Genomic DNA, 19471 nt, shown 5'->3' on the forward strand with positions numbered 1-19471 from the left:
TCATTGGAAGTTTAACAGTATCCTCAAAATGGGCCGAGCTGAACTGCATTTTACCCTGAGAAAAGGCATTCTTACTGTGTTAACACTGCAGGCAAGTCCCTTTCTGGCATTGATAGAAAAAGCAATTTAATATTCAGCTCTATGAATCAGACTTCCTGCCTTGTTGCTGTTGCAGATATTTGATGATGAGAATGGGAAGGAAGACGGTATTGCTTACCTAACTGCCCCTTTCCACCCTGCTGACTCATGGTGTCTTTGTTTTCTATAGTAAAGGCAAGTGGGGGCAAAGAGCAAAGTGATATTTAGAAGAGAGTAGTTCAGAAGGCAAATGTCAGCCTCATCTTGCAGAGCCGATTCCTACAGCATGAGATCAGCAAAGGAGGGAAGAGTTAGATTTCTGGAGACCTGACAAGCTGAAGATTTTGTCAACGGGCTTAGAGCAAAGTCCACATTTTCTGCCTCAGTTCAGTTAATTTCTGAAAGAGATTCACCAAAGCTCACTCACTCTTCCGGTTCTCACCAAGCCTGCTGTATCAGACTTTCATCTCTCAGAAGTCCATTTTTACGAAGATTGCTGAGACAGCTTTCCAGGTAAGGATTTGTCTCAGAGTAGCAGAGATCTGTAAAATGAATGAGTCTGGAAGCCAAATTAACACACAGGAACTCTAGATCATAAAATGGTTGTGTGAGATGCATAGGCAATGAGTAGATTTTAGCTGCTTTTTAAAGTATCTATCATCCATCTGTCTATCATCTATCGGTCTGTCTGTCTTACTTATTTTTATTGGGGCACATGTGCTACAGCCCACTTGTGAAGGATAGTGGACAGACAGCTCTGTAGAGTCGATTCTCTCCTACCACCTTTTTGAGGTCTTTGGAGATCAAACTTAGATCACCAATCTTGTGCATAAGCACTTCTGACTGCTGAGCCATTGTCCCAGGCCAGGGTGTCAGCTGTGCTAGCCAAACATAAAAACAAGATTCTCAATATCTATTGACATAAATGTTGATTGTTTCACTCTGACAGCATACACACACACACACACACACACACACACACACAGAGAGAGAGAGAGAGAGAGAGAGAGAGAGAGAGAGAGAGAGAGAGAGAGCAATGTGCCTTTTAACCTTTTCTTCCTCCCAAGTGAATGATACAAAAATGATGGTACTACATGAACCCCAGAATATGTGCTAAAAATGCCTGAGGGAAAAATAGCAATTTCACTTGAAGAAATACATAACATGCATGTATTCTATAAAAGGTACATTATCAAATGCAATGAAAAATTCTTAGATGTTCTTTTTGTGCAAGTAAGTATAGAAATGGTTTTTGGAAATGGATGACTATGGTACCTACTATACGGAAATACTACGCTCCTGTGCTCATCCTTCCATTTTCATTACAGGCTAGGTAGGTTTCTCTGCACATGATGGACAAGAACGTCATTAAGCTTAAAGTTGGAAAGGAAGCAAGAATTCACACTTCAATGATTTAATTATTAATCAAATTTTATGTTCAAAGGTTGCATCTGAAGACAGCCTAATTTTGAATTTACCTATGTTTTCTTTACAACTCATGTTTTGTGTATTATTTAGGAGTGATTTTATGACCTGTCCTGCAGTTTTTTAATGGACTTTTAATACTTTCTCCACATCTACATTCACTGTATATCATTCCTGAAGGTGTGGGGTCAATGTTTTAGAGTTTTGTACTGTATTAGCTTGTATTAAAGATTTGCTTCCCCTATACCTGAACGTTGAAATTTTATTCAACTGTGTTTTATAACTGTGTTTGTGTAACTTTATAAAGTTCTGTTTAGGGCTGTTCTGTTCTTCTACATTTCTTTCATCATACTGATGTCCATTCCTGGCATGGCAGGGCCAGCAACTCCAGAGTTCATTTATAAGTTGCTCAGTGGTGCTGGCTACAGTGTGTCAGGCTTCTTGAAAAATGTCACTATAGGCAGCTTTGAATTCATCCTGCTTACTGGGATTCATGCTTGATACTTCCTCAAAATTGGTTCTCATCACACCAGTCTCAAAACTCAGCAACTTGACACATCAAAAATTTTAACCTAAACCTACACTGGCCTCTTAGTCTCATGTCACTCTTGTAATCGCCAGGGGTACCGAGGAAGCACATGAAAGGCAATGCTGAGGTTTGGGAAGTCAACGTGAACAACCTGACCTCATTCTTTAGTGGTTAGGTCTGTGGAAAATGTCTAGTCTATGACTTTCTGGAATGTAACTGCCATCTGATGAAACAGGTTTCTTTTTGGTCCCCACAAGAGAAACAACAAGCCAAGCGAAGGATGGTATGCTCTCAACAAGTATGTGGGTAGCCTTGAAATGAGAGCTTAGAGGAGGCACTCAAGGGGACGACTATGTCTCCATCTCGTGCCCTGCCAATAATGCACATGATTCTACCTTATACTCTGCTTCGTGAAGCATGGGGAATATTGAAGTAATAACTGCATATGAACCCCTGCCTGGGACAGGGGTACTGGTTACATTTACAGATGATGTTTCTTTTGCTCTTTGCTGAAACTTGATTATTTAGATGGAATGTTAGGTTCATTGTTCTGATTCCATTATGGCCATATAATGGCCTTATCTGATGTTACTTTTCTGTCAAAACATTGTTTCTCAAATTCTTAAATGTGATGGCTGGTGTTGTCAACTTGGCAGAAACTAGAACCTTGTGAAAGATAGATCTTGGAACATTTCTGTGGAGATTATCTTTACTATGATCATTAATTCTGGATGGGACCATTTCCCAGGCAGGGAATCCTGGGCTGTACATGTAGAAAAAGAGCTAAGCACTGTGCATGTATTTATCCTTCTCTACTTCTTAAGAGTGGGTAAACTGAGATCAATTGCTTTGCAATCCCACTGCTGTGACTTCTCTATCCTGTTAGACTGTACCTTGATCAGTGAGCCATAATAAAGCCATTTTTCTCTCAGTTAATTTTGTTGGGAAAATTTAACATAGCAACGGGAGAAGAGTCTAAGACAATGAATTACAGAAAATAGGATAGGAAACTTTGTTTAGATCAGTGACCCAGGAGGACTGAAACAAGTATAAGAGCAAATTGATTTCGTGTCTCTCTAAAACCCACAGTGGAAAATGTATCACTCTCCGAACCTAATAGTAGTCACCCAGACAACTTAGCAATGGCAATCAGCACCAGTTGTTGAAAAGTCTAGCATCATACATCCACCAAACTGTTTAGATGTCTTTATAGACAAGTAATCACAGAGACCATGCAAAATACAGCTGCTACCTCAAAGGGAGTAAAAGAGAATTCTTGAATCAAATATGTGTCCATAACCTGGGAATATGGATTCAGGTTACCCCAACTAACACGTTCTGACAGCGAAAACATTTCATGAAGTTCTACAGTCACATTACTATAAAGGTCAGAAGTCAGAGCAATCTCCAAGTATGTAGGTAGAAACATCATGTAGGCTTGGTCACAGCAAAGTGGAGACATCTCTGCTATAGGTCTCAGGTGCTATCTGATGACAATCGTAGCTTTTGAGTTAGAAGATGTCAGAGCCTCCTAAGTTCATAGATACCCAAAGGTTTTCCAGACAGTTAAAACATCAAAAGAAGCCGGGCATGGTGGTGCACGCTTTTCATCCCAGCACTCGGGAGGCAGTGGCAGGCGGATTTTTGAGTTCGAGGCCAGCCTGGTCTACAAAGTGAGTTCCAGGACAGCCAGGGCTATACAGAGAAACCCTGTCTCAAAAAACAAAACAAAACAAAAACAAAAAAAAACAAAACAAAAAAAAACATCAAAAGAGTCTTAGATTGGAGACAGAGGTGAGAAATGTGTGGCTGGAAGGGTTCTGAAAATAGCTAGAGATAATTTTGCCTCTGAGTGTACAATATCTCAGTTCTCCACAACTACAGACTTCTGATTAGTTGTCCAGCTTTGTGGAGTACTTAACTTAGGTATGCTTTCCTGGAACTTCTGTTCACAACTAAGCAGCCGGTTCTGGACTTTTACTCCATTGATCTATTTGTTTATCCTTTTGCCAAGGTACTCTGCCTTGATAACATCTGCTTTTGATTAATAACAAGGCTTATTACACTTACATGAATTTCATCAGCAGTTGTGTCCCGTCCCACAAATGCAAATGGAACCTGGGGGGGTTTCATGATGGATTAGATCAACTTGTAGATAACTAGAATTTTATTTTATTTTTTATTTAAATGTGTTTGTGCATGTGTCACGTGAGTGGATGCCATGGAGGTGAAAGGAAGGTGTCAGATCCTTTGGAGCCAGAGGTAGAGGCCAGTGTGAGCTGATATGAGTGCTGTAAACTGAATTTGGGCTCTCTGGAAGAGAAGCTTAAGTGTAGAAAGTTCTCTCCTTTCCTTATCCTCACAATTAAGAATCCCAAGACTCCCCCTCTGTGCTCCACTGTGGATATTTTCAATAATGTCTTTGAATTTATTGATCGTTTTCTGTCATTGTCTAATCTGCTGCTGATCACATGCTATGTGTTTTTGTTTTAAATGTTCCATTGTTTTCATTTTCATGAGTTCTATCTTGAACTTTTTTTTTTTTTTTAAATAGCCCTGGTTGTCCTGGAACTCACTTTGTAGACCAGGCTGGCCTCGAACTCAGAAATCTGCCTGCCTCTGCCTCTGCCTCTGCCTCTGCCTCTGCCTCTGCCTCTGCCTCTGCCTCTGCCTCTGCCTCTGCCTCTGCCTCTGCCTCTGCCTCTGCCTCTGCCTCTGCCTCCTGAGTGCTGGGATTAAAGGCATGTGCCACCATGCCCGGCTGATCTTAGACCTTTAAAATATTTTTTATCCTAGGTTTTGTTTTTATTTATTGTTTTAGCTAGTGTTCTTTCTTCTTTTCTATTCTGTTTCTCTATCTCTGTGTCTCCTGTCTCTGTCTCTATTTCCTTCTCGGTTTCTCTGTCTGTCTCTGTCTCTCTGTCTCTCTCTGTCTGTCTGTCTGTCTGTCTCTCTCTCTCTTTAACACACACACACACACACACACACACACACACACACACACACACACACCTTAAACTACAATCTCCATATACTCAAGTTATCACTTTCCCCCCAGTGACTTCACTTTGCCCTTCTGTCACCTGGTTACTGAAACTGTAAACTTCTTTAAACATAAAGCTGATGCAATTGGTTTTGGGGAACAGAGTGCAGAGCCTGATACATGCTAGACAAAGAGCTTGGCAAGGGAACCATTTTTCCAGCCTCTTGTTGTTTTCCTTTCTCCGTGATCATAGTCCTATGTCATTTGGCAACTTGTATGCCAACCTTCAACACAGTCTAGAATCATCTCTAAGGGAAAACTGCCCAGATCACCCTGGCTTGTGAGCATGTCTATGGTAAATAATGTTTACTATTAATTGATGTAGGACACCTCTCTGTGGGCCACACTATTCCCTGGACACTGGTATTGGAATAGATAAGAAAACTACAGAGCCTGTTAGCAAGCCAGCAAGCAGGATTTCTCCATGGTTTCTGCTTCAAGTTCTTGCTTGAGTTTGTGCCCTTAGTTTCCTCGGCTACTGACAGTAACTTGTAAGCTGAAACAAAAAACAGTTCATTGCTTAAATTGCACTTGCTTAAATTGTGACTATTTCAGGTAGAAAGATAAATCTAGAACCTATTGCTCAAAAGCGGGAAATCTTTCCCCTGTTTTTAAAAACCCACATAGTTGCCTTGTTCTGGACTGGAGCCTGGTAGCTAATGCACTGCCAGTTTCGATGCTAATTTTTTCCAATGTACTTTCTTCTTGCCTTCACTGAGAAGTTATCTTTCTTTATTCTAAATAACACTATTTAATTACAGAACATTGTGACATAGACCTCCTTCCCTTTCTAAATAGTTGGGCTGCTATTGGATCAAAATGATGTGGTGAGTTAATATTGATTGATTGATTGATTGATTGATTGACTGATTGTAGATGATGCTCACACTCCAACATTCAGTTGAAGTAAAAAAAAAAAGTAGAACTTGCTTATGGGAATTGGTTCTCTTTTCTTCTACTATGTGGGTCCTGAGGATCAAACTTAAATCACCAGGAATCATCTTTCTCAATGAGATGTCTTGCAAGCCTTTACATGGTTATTTTCTAGTGTATATCATAGACTCAAGGATAAGGCTTGGAGAAAGAACTATACAAGAAAACCACAGAACAATGTTGGGATGAGAATAGCAGCTGGAATGCAACAATTATAAAGGTTTCTTGTCTATATCTAAAACATGTCAAAGAACCCTAGATTAAAGTTACATCAAAACATCATGCAATATTAACTCACATGAGGAGAAGGAAGAGGAGGAAGAGGAACACTAGCAATAAAATAACACAGTTGAGCATTGCTTATATGGCCAACATTTTACTGAATACACTGTATGTTAGTTAATTTAGCCCCATAAACACTCTGTGACCCACATGAGCTATCATCCCATCTACCTTTTATAAAATCAAGGCTCTGAGGCTAGGCAACTTCCTGAGTAACGGCATTACTGGAGATGCCAGGAGAGACACTGATGCAACAGAAACGCAAAAGACTAAAATGCACTTGTTCAGTATATGATGAATCCAAGGGCGAAAAAGGGAACTGAGAAGTCAGAGAGAGTCTCCTGTGATCCCTGAAAGTCTTGTGCTTCCTTGGAGCTGGTAAGAATGTTATAGAAGGGGAGATTTGGCTATTTATACAGAACTTTTGTTTCTGTCATTAACGAGTGTTCATCTATTATTTCTTTAGGCTAAAGTGTCCTCATGATTGTTCCATTACAAGGTGCACAGATGCTACAAATGTTGGAGAAATCCTTGAGGAAGTACCTTCCTGAATCCTTAAAGGTGACTTAGAAAATGCTAAGGGAAGTAAAGAGAAAGTGTATGTGAAAGAGCTTAACATTTATGTTTCACTATGTATGCGTATGCATGTGTGGTGCAATTGATGTGTGTGGTGTGTATACATGCATGTGTGGTGTAATTGATGTATGTGTTGTGTGTATGCATGCAGGTGTGGTGTGACTGAAGTATGTGAATATGCATACATATGTAGTGTGATTGATGCATGTGCATATGCATGCATGTGCTGTGTGACTTATGTATGTGTGTGCATGCATGCATATATAGTGTGATTGATGTGTGTGAATATGCATGCATGTGTAGTGTGATTGATGTGTGTGGTGCATATCCAAGTATGTGTGGTGTGATTAATGTGGGTGCATATGCATGCATGTGCTGTGTGACTTTGTGTGTGTATGCATGCATGTATGCTGTGATTGTGTGTGTGTGTGTGTGTGTGTACATACATGCATGTGTGGTGTGCATGATTTGTGTGGTGTGTACATGCATGAATAGAATATGTGCATGAGTCCCAAGGGTTATGTCAAGTACCTTCATTAATCACTCCCCACCTTATATATTGAGATAGAATCTCTTGCTGAACCTGGAGCTTAGCAATTCAGCTAGTATAGCTAGTCAGGTTGTATAGGAAATTTCCTGTCTGTGCCTCCCAAGCAGTGGGATTACAAGTAGGCTGTCAGAACTACTAGGCTTTTATGTGGAAAGAGGGGTTAGAACTCTGATCTCTAGACCTCACCCTTGGGTGGTGAGTACTTTATCCACTGAGCCATCTCCCCAGACCCTATGAGATATTATTGTGAGCAAACCCATATCTTAAAATTTTCCCATTTAATTTACTCTTTTCTTTGCAACATATTTCCCACTATATCTGTGTCACTGGTTAAGAATATGAAGATATAGTCAGGTGTGATTGTACATACCTTTAATCTGAGCACTTTGGAGTCAAGAAACAGGTGGTTCTCTGTGAGTTCATGGCCATCATGTCATAGTAAGTTCCAGGCCAGCCAGGGATACACAGTGAAGCCCTAACTCCATAAAAATGAATATGGAGATATAAATAAGCAATTCAGCATATTACAGTAGGAAAGACTGCTTGGGAGACTGGTGCTTGCCTGCAAGCCTGACAGCCTCCGTTTGATCTCCAGATCCCACTTGGTGGAAGGAAAGAAGTAACTCCTAAGAGTTACCATCTGACCTCTACACACGTGCTGTGACAGACACATATCTCACCAATAGAATAAATAAATTAACTAAGTGTAAGAATAAGAAGAGCTAGCTATTTCCCCATGCCTCACCAGCAGTGAGTTGCAGAACCGTTGTGTGCACACATGGACTTTACTCTCTGCTCACTGAAGTTCTTCTGTTGCTTCTTCTCAAGAGACCCTCCTTAGCAGCCCTTGAGATTTCCTGGAGTTTTCTTCCATGGTTAACTGAAGGTACATATTAATGTTTAATTAGTTCATTTCAGAAGAATGCTTGCCATGTGAAAGGTAAACCATCTTGAATGTGTTTGAAGTTAGTAATGGGTCTCTTGCTCTGAATTTAATGTATATCAGTCTGTTTTGGGGTTGGCTGCCATTTTTATCCCCCAAACTCATTACAACTTTTTTCTTTTTACTAGAAGTTTTAAAATTTACATTGCAAATGTTATCACTTTTCCTCATTTCCCTTCCAAAAGCCCCCTTAACCCATCGCCCCTCCCCTTGCTCACTAACCCACCCACTCCTGCTTCCCTGTCCTGGCATCCCCTACACTGGGGCACCGAGTCTTCACAAGACCAAGGGCCTCTCCTCTCACTGATGTCCCATAAGGCCATCCTTGGCTACATATGTGGCTGGAGACATGGGTATCCTTTGGTTAGTGGTTTAGTCCCTGGGAGATCTGGGGGTACTGGTTGGTTCATATTGCTGTTCCTCCTACCAAGCTGAAAACCTCTTCAGCTCCTCAGTCTTGCTCAAGCTCCTCCATTAGGGACCCTGTGCTCAGTCCGATGGATGGCTGTGAGCATCCACTTCTGCATTTGTCAGGCACTGGCAGAGCCTCTCAGGAAACAGCTATATCATGCTCTTGTCAGTAACCACTTGTTGGCATCACAATAGTGTTTGAGTTTAGAAACTGTATATAGGATGGATCCCCAGGAGGGACAGTCACTGGATGGCCTTTCCTTCAGTTTCCAAATTTTGTTTCTGTATTTCTTCCAATAGGTATTTTGTTCCCCCTTCTAAGAAGGACTGAAGTATCCACAATGTGGTCTTCCTTCTTCTTGAGCTTCATGTGGTCTATGAATTGTATCTTGGGTATTCCAAACTTCTGGGCTAATATCCATTTATCAGTGAGTGCATACCATGTGCGTTGTTTTATGATTGTGTTACCTCACTCAGGATAATATTTTCTAGTTCAATCTATTTGCCTAAGAACTTCCTGAATTCATTATTTTTAATAGCTGAGTAGTACTGCATTGTGTAAATGTACCACATTTCCTGTATCCGTTCCTCTGTTGAGGAATCTGGTTTTTTTCCAGTCCCTGGCTATTATAAATAAGGCTGCTATGAAGATAGTGGAGCATGTGTCCTTATTAGATGATGGAGCATGTTTCGGGTATATGCCCAGGAGTGGTATTTCTGGGTCCTCGGGTAATACTATGTCCAATTTTCTGATGAACTGCCAAACTGATTTCCAGAGTGGTTGTACCAGGTTTCAATCCCACCAGCAATGGAGGAGTGTTCTTCTTTCTCCACATCCTCCCCAACATCTGCTGTCTCCTGAGTTTTTTATCTTAGCCATTCTGACTGGTGTGAGGTGGAATCTCAGGGTTGTTTTGACTTACATTTCCCTGATGACTAAGGATGTTGAACATTTCTTTAGGTGCTTCTCAGCCATTTGATATTCCTTGGTTGAGAATTCTTTGTTTAGCTCTGTGCCCCATTTTTAATAGGGTTATTTGATTCTCTGAAGTCAAACTTCTTGACTTCTTTGTATATATTGGATATTAGCCCTCTATTGGATGTAGGGTTGATAAAGATCTTTTCCCAATCTGTTGGTTATCATTTTGACTTATTGATGGTGTCCTTTGCCTTACAGAAGCTTTGCAATTTTATGAGGTCCCATTTGTCAATGAGAAAGTATTAGACAAATTCCAACACCCTTTCATGATAAAAGTCTTGGAAAAATCAGTAATTCAAGGCCCATACCTAAACATAATAAAAGCAGTATACAGCAAACCAGTCACCAACATCAAACCAAATGGAGAGAAACTTGAATCAATCCCACTAAAATCAGGGACTACACAAGGTTGCCCACTCTCTTCCTGCATGTTCAATATAGTACTCAAAGTCCTAGACAGAGAAATTAGACAACAAAAGGAGGTCAAGGGGGTACAAATTGGAAAGGAAGAAATCAAAATATCACTATTTTCAGATGATATGATAGTATACTTAAGTGACCCAAAAAATTCCACCAGAGAACTCCTAAACCTGATAAACAACTTCAGCAAAGTGGTTGGATATAAAATTAACTCAAACAAATCAGTGGCCTTCCTCAACTCAAAGGATAAACAGGCTGAGAAAGAAATTAGGGAAACAACACCCTCCACAATAGTCACAAATAATATAAAATATCTTCATGTGACTTTAACTAAGCAAGTGAAAGATCTTTATGACAAGAACTTCAAGTTTCTGAAGAAAGAAATCAAAGAAGATCTCAGAAGATGGAAAGATCTCCCATGCTCATGGATTGGCAGGATTAATATAGTAAAAATGGCCATCTTGCCGAAAGCAATCTACAGATTCAATACAATCCCCATCAAAATTCCCCAAGTCAATTCTTCATAGAGTTAGAAAGAACAATTTGCAAGTTCATTTAGAATAACAAAAAAACCCAGGATAGCAAAAACTATTCTCAGCAATATCAGAACTTCTGGTGGAATCACCATCCCTGGCCTCAAGCTGTACTACAGAGCAATAGAGATAAAAACTGCATGGTATTGGAACAGAGACAGGCAGGAAGGTCAATGGAATACAATTGAAGACCCAGAAATGAACCCACACACCTATGGTCACTTGATCTTTGACAGAGGAGCTAAAACCTTCCAGTGGAAAAAAGACAATATTTTCAACAAATGGTGCTGGCTCAACTGGAAGTTAGAATGTAGACGAATGGAAATTGATTCATTCTTATCTCCTTATACAAGTCTCAAGTCCAAATGGATCAAGGGCCTCCACATAAAACCAGGTACACTGAAACTAATAGAAAAGAAAGTGGGAAAAGAGCTATGAGCACATGGGCACAGGAGACAATTTCCTGAACAGTACACAAATACCTTATGGTCTAAGATCAAGAATTGAAAAAATGGGACCTCATTACAACTTAATAAATACACTAGAGTTGACCAAGACAGATGCATAGCTATAAATGCTTACATTTCTCTATTGGTGAGTTAAGGTCATTGATTGTTCTTTTGTTCTTTTAATATTTATACTGTTCAATTTTTAATATTCCTTTTTATTTAATCTGCTTTTTTACACTCTAGATTTTATTCCCCTTGATGTCCACCCTCTGACTGTTCCATATCCCATATCTCCTCTCCACCCTGTCTCCACATGGATGTCCCCACCCCTCCACCCCCCACCCCATCATACCTCTAAACTCCCTGGGGCTTCCAGTCTCTTGAGGGTTAGGTGCATCTTCTCTGACTGAACCAAGACCCGGTAGTCCTCTGTTCCATATGTGTTGGGGGCCTCATATCAGCTGGTATATGCTGCCAGGTTGGTGGTCCAGTGTCTAAGATATCTCCAGGTTCCAGGTTAATTGAGACTGCTGGTCCTCCTACAGGGCCACGCTCCTCCTCAGCTTCTTTTAGCTTTTCCCTAATTCAACTACAGGGGTCAGCAACTTCTGCCAATTGGTTGGGTGCAAATATCTTCATCTTCAGCTGCTACCTGAGTCTTTTGGAGGGCAGTCATAGTAGGTCCCTTTTTGTGAGTACTCCATAGCCTCAGGAATAGTGACAGGCCTTGGAGTCTCCTCTTGAGCTGGATCCCACTTTGGGCCTGTCGCTGGACCTTCTTTTCCTCAGGCTCTTCTCCATTTTTGCCCATGAAGTTCTTTCAGACAGGATTAATTATGACTCAGAGTTTTGATTTGGGATGGCAGCCCTCTCCCTCACTTGATGCCCTGTCTTTTTGCTGGAGGCAGGCTCTACAAGTTCCCTCTCTCCACTGTAGGGCCTTTCATAATTTTTTTTTAATGAAATGAAGTTCACTCCAGTGAAGCTTCAGTATAACTGTGTGTTTGCTGTGTATGTACATGTGTATATTTGTGTGTGTGATGTAGGTATGTGTGTGTTTGCATGTATATGCTTGTGTGAATATTTATATGTGTGTAAGACAGTTCAAGTGTATTTCATTTGTATGTACATTTCAGTGTGCTTGTGCCCATGTATGTGTGTGAACATATGGATGTGTGCTTTTGTGTGCATGCATGTATGTGCTTTAGAGAAAGCATATTTCCAGATTTGTGCTACTCTATAAGACAGGTTTCCTAAAAAAATGCTTCAATCTAACATGAAATGAATGAATTCAATTCTCTCCTTCTCTAGCAGATTGGCCACTATCTTTTTATAAAGAAAAATATTAAAATTCCTTTAATTGTAGTTTACTTTTTAAATTTTTCATTTACTAACAATAAACTAATGAGAGAACCAATATTGTTACTTACCACCCAAATAAATCTGTGCTAAATCAAACTAAAACCAAAACTTCCCATTTTTGAAAAGCCCACTGATATTAGCCAAGACCCTCTATATACCTTGGCAATCCATAGAAGTCAAGAAACCTCCCAGAGAGAGCACATTTTTCTTGGAAATTATATCATTTGACATTCTTTGGACAACTAACTTGAGCTATTTTTATGTTAAACAAATATTTTCAGAAATTATGAAGGCTAAATATATTTTATATGCTTTGTAATTTAGAATTATAAAATATAAAATTCTCCATTCCTTGTGTTAAAGGTGAATGTCAAACATTTTGAGACAACTCTGGGTGTTTCTCAGTGGTTTTGTTGACAAGGTGATTTTTTTTTTCCAACTTCCCAGATTTCATAAGGGAATGCTTCATTCTTTAGTCTCTTAACTGTCACACACACTTTCTCTTAATGGAACTTTGGAATTTCCACAAAGAAAGTTGTTCTTGAAAATTGCTCATTTTATTTGTCTGAATAGTTTACTACATATGTTATGATTCATATTGGAAGACAAAACTTCTATCAATTGAAGCTAAAAAAAAATAGTGTGTGAGGTTGTTTGGTCCTTAGCCCCTCATCATTGCCAACTGTCATAATTTCATAGGAATAACTTCTGTCCTGATTACAAAAGGTAAATTTCCCTTCATCTCAACAAGAAAACCATCTCACCTCCTTGCAGGTTTATGGGACCGTCTATCACATGATCCATGGAAACCCATTCAACCTAAAAGCCCTAGTTGACAAGTGGCCTGATTTTAACACAGTGGTTGTCCGCCCTCAAGAACAGGTAAAGTGACTGGTGTGGAACAGATACACTTTTATGGTAATTCATGTAGAATCTAACAAAACCTATCCTGTGTTATATTTAAGAATATACATGTATGTAAATAAACATATGTATATATAATAAAAATTAATAAAAGGAAGAGGTCATGAATTTGAAAAGAAGAAGTATATGGGAGAATTTGGAAGGAGGAAAGGGAAGGGAGTAATGTAATTATAATCCCCAAGACAAGATTGATTCCATAGAAGCCAAGAGTATAAGATTATACTGGTAGTTTCTAGAGACTGAGGTGCTGCTAGAAATTGGGATAATACTTGTGAAAAATTACTAAATTACATTTAACAAGAACGAATAAGTTAAAGAGAGCTATTATACAGCATTTTTGACTGGTTACATTTTATTCTGAAGTGTTTACACCAAAAGTTCCACAATGGTATATTGTAATTAGATAGGCTAATACATGTCACAACGTATAAACACACATAGCCATATGTTTCACAATGGCATTTCAATTTATGGTGGACCAAATGTATGGCAATAGCCCAATCCAAAACTATTGCCTAGAATGGGGTGATAGCTTCATAGGTAAAGTGCTTGCTACAAAAGCATGAATACCAGAGTTTGAGCCTCAGAACCCACTCAGAAAACGCAGGTGTGGGACATATGCTTATACCCCTAGTGCTAGGGAGACATGGCGGGTGATCTTTGGGCTTACTAACCAGCCCCATAACTTGCTAGGCATTTCCAAAGCCAATGATAGACCCCAGGGGAAAAACATGGATGACACGTAAGGAAGGACACCCAAGGCTTTCATGCTTTCATTTGTCTTCCATATGTAACTACAAACATATACAACACACACACACACACACACACACACACACAATCTCTCTCTCTCTCTCTCTCTCTCTCTCTCTCTCCCTCCCTCCCTCCCTCCCTCCCTCCCTCGCTCCCTCCCTCCCTTCTAACAGCATTGTAACCATTTTGGTTTGTATAAGCATAATCTATGATGCTCATCATACAAAAGCATCTAGTATCTCCCTTCTCAGAACACCTTGCTACTCTAAATGTCTGTCTATACTTCGATCTTGCAATAATAACTACCATCTCAATGTCTGTGCTCTTGATTAAAAATGCTAATGTAATACATTTAGAGCAGATAATATTATTCTGGAATGTTCTAACCTAATTTGAATATTTGGATCTTTGATCTTGTTCTCACAATTTAAATGATTCAGAAATAATAAGATTATACTAATAAAAGAAGCTATCTTTTATTATAATTACAATACAGAGAAGCAGAGATGGCACAGGGCTTGAGAACACTGACATTTTCAGAGAATCTGATTTCATTCTTATCATACACGTGGTGGCTTACAACATGTGTAACTGCAGTTCCAGAAAATGCAATGCTCTCTTCTAGCCTCCCTGACATCAAGCATGTATGAAGTGCACAGACACTCATGCAAGCAAAGCACCCATACACATAAAATAATAAAATAAAATAAACTTTAAAAATGTAAAGTATGATGGGACTAGCATTAGTCATAAATGATAAACAATGTGTGTTCTCTTTCCTTTCTCTGTGACAACAGGAGATGACAGATGACCTTGATTTCTACATCAATACTTACCAGGTCTACTCCAAAGACCCCCAGAACTGTCAGGAATTCCTGGAGTCCTCAGAAGTCATTAACTGGAAACAACATTTGCAGATTCAAAGTATAAGCAATGGGAAATGGAACCTTTCCCTTCTGTGTCTTGTCTCCCAAGGTTTCCATGCTTCCCCCAAGTTCTGTGTCCTCAGACAGATGTGCATCACCGTTTTTACTTGTAAAAAGTAAACTACTAAACAGGGATTTTCAAAGAAAGAGAACCTATAGAATACATATATATTTATATATAACAAAAGGAGACTTATTAGCTTGGTTTACATGAAAGGGATTCTGTAATCCAATAATGGATTTCTGCAATTGGAAAAGCAGAGAACTCAGTAGCTACCCAATCCACAAAACTGCATACTTTGACAATTGCAATTCAGTGCTGATATATTGGAAGTTTTCTGGAGAGCCATAGATACTGTGCTTAATTTGGAAGGCTGAAGAGGCCGAGTCTGATGTCAGCAAAGGACAATAGCCACAATGGTAGACAGTAGACAATAGGGAGACATTGCTTTTTCCTGAGACCTTTCTTCATCTGGCTACCCATAAAGGTGTGAATCACTTTGAGAACTAGTCTTCCTCCCTACATTAATACTCTTCCAGACTCTTCAAGAGGCATATCTTTTAGATGGTTCTAAATTTTGTCAAGTTGACAACAGAGGCACACCGTCACAATAATTCCTATTCCCAGAAATGTGTGCCGTATTTTATAGATGTATCCAGAATCCTTAGAAAAAGTGGGTGCAGCAGCGCAGCGTTACCATGTCAGCAGTGAAATTGACAGTTTGTAGTGTCAAAGGGCACTTCTCAGGTCACCAATGGCAACAGGACTGGTGATAAGCATGCTCTTAGTGTCAGACTTCCTAAGTTGGTATCTATCTGTTCCTCTCTATCTGACCCTTATGTCTTGCCCTCTCTGAGACTGTGTCATTGTATGTAAATATCAAAGTAATAACAGTTCCAAATAACAAGGATAGCAAGTGCTTAACATAAAGCTGGGTGTCCTGATTGCCCTAATTGTCAACTTGGTACAAGCCAAAGTCACCTGGGAAAAGTTGCCTCATTTGGGTAATTGCCAAGCTCAGATTGTAGGGCATTATTTTAATTGTTAGTTAATGGAAGAGTGCCCAGGCCACTATGGGTAGTACTAACCCTAGACAAGTGATCTTGGATGGTATAAGGAACTAATTGAATGTGAGCATATGAAAGAACCAGAGAATAAGCCAACAAGCAGTTCTGTGGTTCCTGCCTTCAGTTCCTGCCCTGACTTCCTGCAGTGATGGATTGTGGCCTGGAAATATAAGCCAAATAAACCCTTTGACCTGAATTGAGTTTCATTATAGTATGTATAAAAGTAATGGTATGAAACTAGAACAGGGGGATAGGTCAGTTAATATTTGCTGTAATAGAAAACTCATACTAAGGTGAAGCAGCAATTCAGTCTGGGCATTGTGGGAAGTTACTTAATGTTCTCCAGTATATTTGTTCATGTATAATATGTTGATTGGATGACTCTACTTGTTGCTTCACCATAGTCTGATTCACATGTCTAGATGTTGGTTCTGGCTGTCATTTAGTGTCAGCTCTTTTTTGTGATGATGGCATAATGTGTCTCTAGCCAGCTAGCCTAGGCTAGTTTAAATAAAGCTAGTCTTAAAATAATAGGATCAAAAAGAGAAAGGCCCAAGTTCTAACACTGTTAAGCCTCTCCTTGCATAAGTCTATTATCCCCATTGGTCATATGAGATATAGAAGGAGAGTATGCCAGGAAACATGCCAGGAACTATGGCTAAATTCTGAATCATTGCTTCAATAATATGTTACATTAGGGACATAACTCAGAAGATGATAGCTACCATATTTTAAAACTCAACCTCTTTGATTTTTCAAAACTACACAATTATGTAGCTAAAACAACAACAACAACAACAACAAACCTTCATTCCAGCCTTTGTCTGCTCACAAAATGACTATGAATTGGTTCATTCCCTTTTGTGTTTTCAGTTTTATAAGATAGGGGGTATTATGTCAGCCATGGTTATTCTCACTGCAGCAGGAACAACATGGTCACAATCAAGATTTTATCTTAAATCTTACACTTCTACCCCATTAGAGAGCTCACTGAATGTGCCAACCATTACATCTCTCCTTATCAGCTCACTATGTGTTTCCATATAACCTCATCTAGGTTCCCAGTCCCACCTGAATAAGACGATACAAAATCTTGCAAGCATCCAATCTTTTCAAATCAAACATTCAGAAAACATCCTCTATGTATCATCAGAGACAATCAAGAAACTGTTCCCTTCCCTGCTGGATACAAAGAATTTATCGACAGGAAGTGGCAAGCCCAAGGCCATGTGAGTTTGACAAGACCTGCTGTATCCTTCTTACATCTTTCTCCTACAATCTCACCTCCTGACCCTAATTTTACTTTAGTCTTTGCTGTCCACACTAGTAGGTGGCCCCCATTCATGCTCATGTGAGCAACTTTAATTAAATTCAGTTGCCCACACTACACACACACACGCACACGCACGCGCACACGCAAAAGAAATGAAAGGAGATAAACTTTTTGTAAAGAGGTCCAATGGGGGGGGAGTAGAATGAAGGTAATTAAGAGTGTGTAAGAACCAACAAATCACACACACACATATACATGAAATAATAAACTTTTTGAAAGGTGCAATTATAATGATAATGTCAGCAAGACAGTTTATCAGGTAAAGGCTTTGATGAACAAGGTTGAATACCTAAGTTACTAAGTTCAATCCCTGGGACCAATATGGTGAAAAAACAGAACCATCTCCCACACGTGCTTTGATCCCAGTATGTCTATTCCATACTCTTATACTCACTCACAATCATTAGAGAAAGGAAATGAAAATTGATCAGAATAATTTATAAAAGAATAAGTTAGACCACATTCCTCTGTTTACATCATTATATGAGTAAAGTCCTCTGTCCACTGTTCTGACCTTTATTATTCTCTCTCATTTCTTCCAACAACACTGGCCTTTCTGTCCCTCTAGCATAAGCCTATCTATTCCAGGACTTTGCATTTGTCACTTCCAGGCTCTGTCCCTCAAGATAACAGGGGTAAAAAGACATATACCCTTCTACTCACAGATTTTGCTTTTTCTTCTTGGGCCCTCTATAGTGATCAAGACAAGTTTAAACTTTCATCCTTGGATGTTGTCCATGCTGCCTTGGTGAATAAATTCTGGCTTTTTGGTGGCAATGAGAGGAGCCAGAGATTCATTGAACGCTGCATAAAGAACTTCCCAAGTTCCTGTGTCCTGGGGCCTGAGGGAACCCCTGCATCTTGGACTCTAATGGACCAAACTGGAGAGATGCGAATGGGAGGCACTATGCCTGAGTACCGGCTCCAAGGTCTTGTCTCCTTTGTTGTCCATTCACAAGACCAGATTATGACAAAGCGTGGTTATCCTGTTTATTCTCACACGGAGAAAAGTAATATCGCTATGCAAAAAATGAGTTACACACTGCAGCATCTCCCCATGCCCTGTGCCTGGAACCAATGGAAGTGCATGCCTATGTGAAGCTGGACTCAAACAGAAGCTGGTGTTGAGTGGGCCCAGGGATGTAACTGGTGGTGGACAAAGAGTGAAGATTACTGAAAAGATAGAATAAATGGCAACTAGCTGCAAAAGAGAGTTTCTGTCTGTCCTCTGGGGAAGCAGTGTGAATGGCCAACAGATCTGCCAAAGCTCCCTTTTGTCAGATTACTCCTAGACTTCCCTTAAGTTCCTGAGTTTGAATCAGGCCTGTGTCCTTCAGTAGTGAACTCTGAAGTAGTAATTTAGCTCCTTCACATTCCCAGGATCTATATGATACTCCTTTATCAGTTGCACAGGGCTCCAAATGGCTCCTCCTAGAAGCCATAGCACAAAACTTGTAGACTACTGTTACTCTTGCTAGTGATAGGCAGGGGATGTTTTCTGGTTACTGTGCCTATTCCTCTCTGTCTATTGCCTTTCCCTTGGTGATCAGCAAGTACATTCTCCTTGTCAGGTCTTTAGAAAGTAGCTGTTCCTCTGTTGGGTGTTTCATACATTATATATGGACCATATAGTTTATCAAATTAAACATAATATACATAGCAGAGGAAGACACTAAAGAACAGTCCAATTTTGGTTTTCCAGTACCTTCCTTGCCCTGAGAAAATGATGCAATGTAGTTTTTAAAGGCTTGGCTTTCCAACCTATTGCCACCCTAAAAGAGTAAATAGAGTCTGTGTTGATTTCACAAGTATAAGCTAACTTGTTTATGCTAAGGAGAGCAAGGGGTGAGTTATAGAGAGTACAGTATGGGTATATCAAGGTAGGAGCTGAGGGCAGAGAAGCCAAGCTTGAACACTTATTGTCTCATCTCTTCTTGCCACATTACTTCTGATG

At 39.8% G+C, this 19471-nt stretch overlaps 1 protein-coding gene across 1 annotated transcript; it reads left to right on the top strand.

The window, feature by feature from the left end:
- Window positions 1–292: 292 nt before the first annotated feature.
- Glyat (glycine-N-acyltransferase) lies at window positions 293–18722 on the top strand. The gene is made up of 6 exons (NM_145935.3): window positions 293–591; window positions 6757–6851; window positions 13288–13395; window positions 14988–15114; window positions 17242–17413; window positions 18214–18722. The coding sequence occupies exons 2-6, from the start codon at window positions 6771–6773 to the stop codon at window positions 18614–18616; spliced, it is 891 nt and encodes a 296-aa protein (NP_666047.1). The 5' UTR covers window positions 293–591; window positions 6757–6770; the 3' UTR covers window positions 18617–18722.
- Window positions 18723–19471: the final 749 nt, after the last annotated feature.

This window comes from Mus musculus, chromosome 19 (assembly GCF_000001635.26).
Source record: "Mus musculus strain C57BL/6J chromosome 19, GRCm38.p6 C57BL/6J".
Taxonomy (NCBI): Eukaryota; Metazoa; Chordata; class Mammalia; order Rodentia; family Muridae; genus Mus; species Mus musculus.

What these genes read in the sequence shown, in the direction of transcription:
- Glyat (NM_145935.3), top strand. Translation starts at nt 6,771, where the DNA reads ATGATTGTTCCATTACAAGGTGCACAGATGCTACAAATGTTGGAGAAA. An exon ending in ACCTTCCTGAATCCTTAAAG is followed by an intron (nt 6,852 to 13,287) that starts GTGACTTAGAAA and finishes ACCTCCTTGCAG; the next exon opens with GTTTATGGGACCGTCTATCA. An exon ending in ACAACATTTGCAGATTCAAA is followed by an intron (nt 15,115 to 17,241) that starts GTATAAGCAATG and finishes AACCTCATCTAG; the next exon opens with GTTCCCAGTCCCACCTGAAT.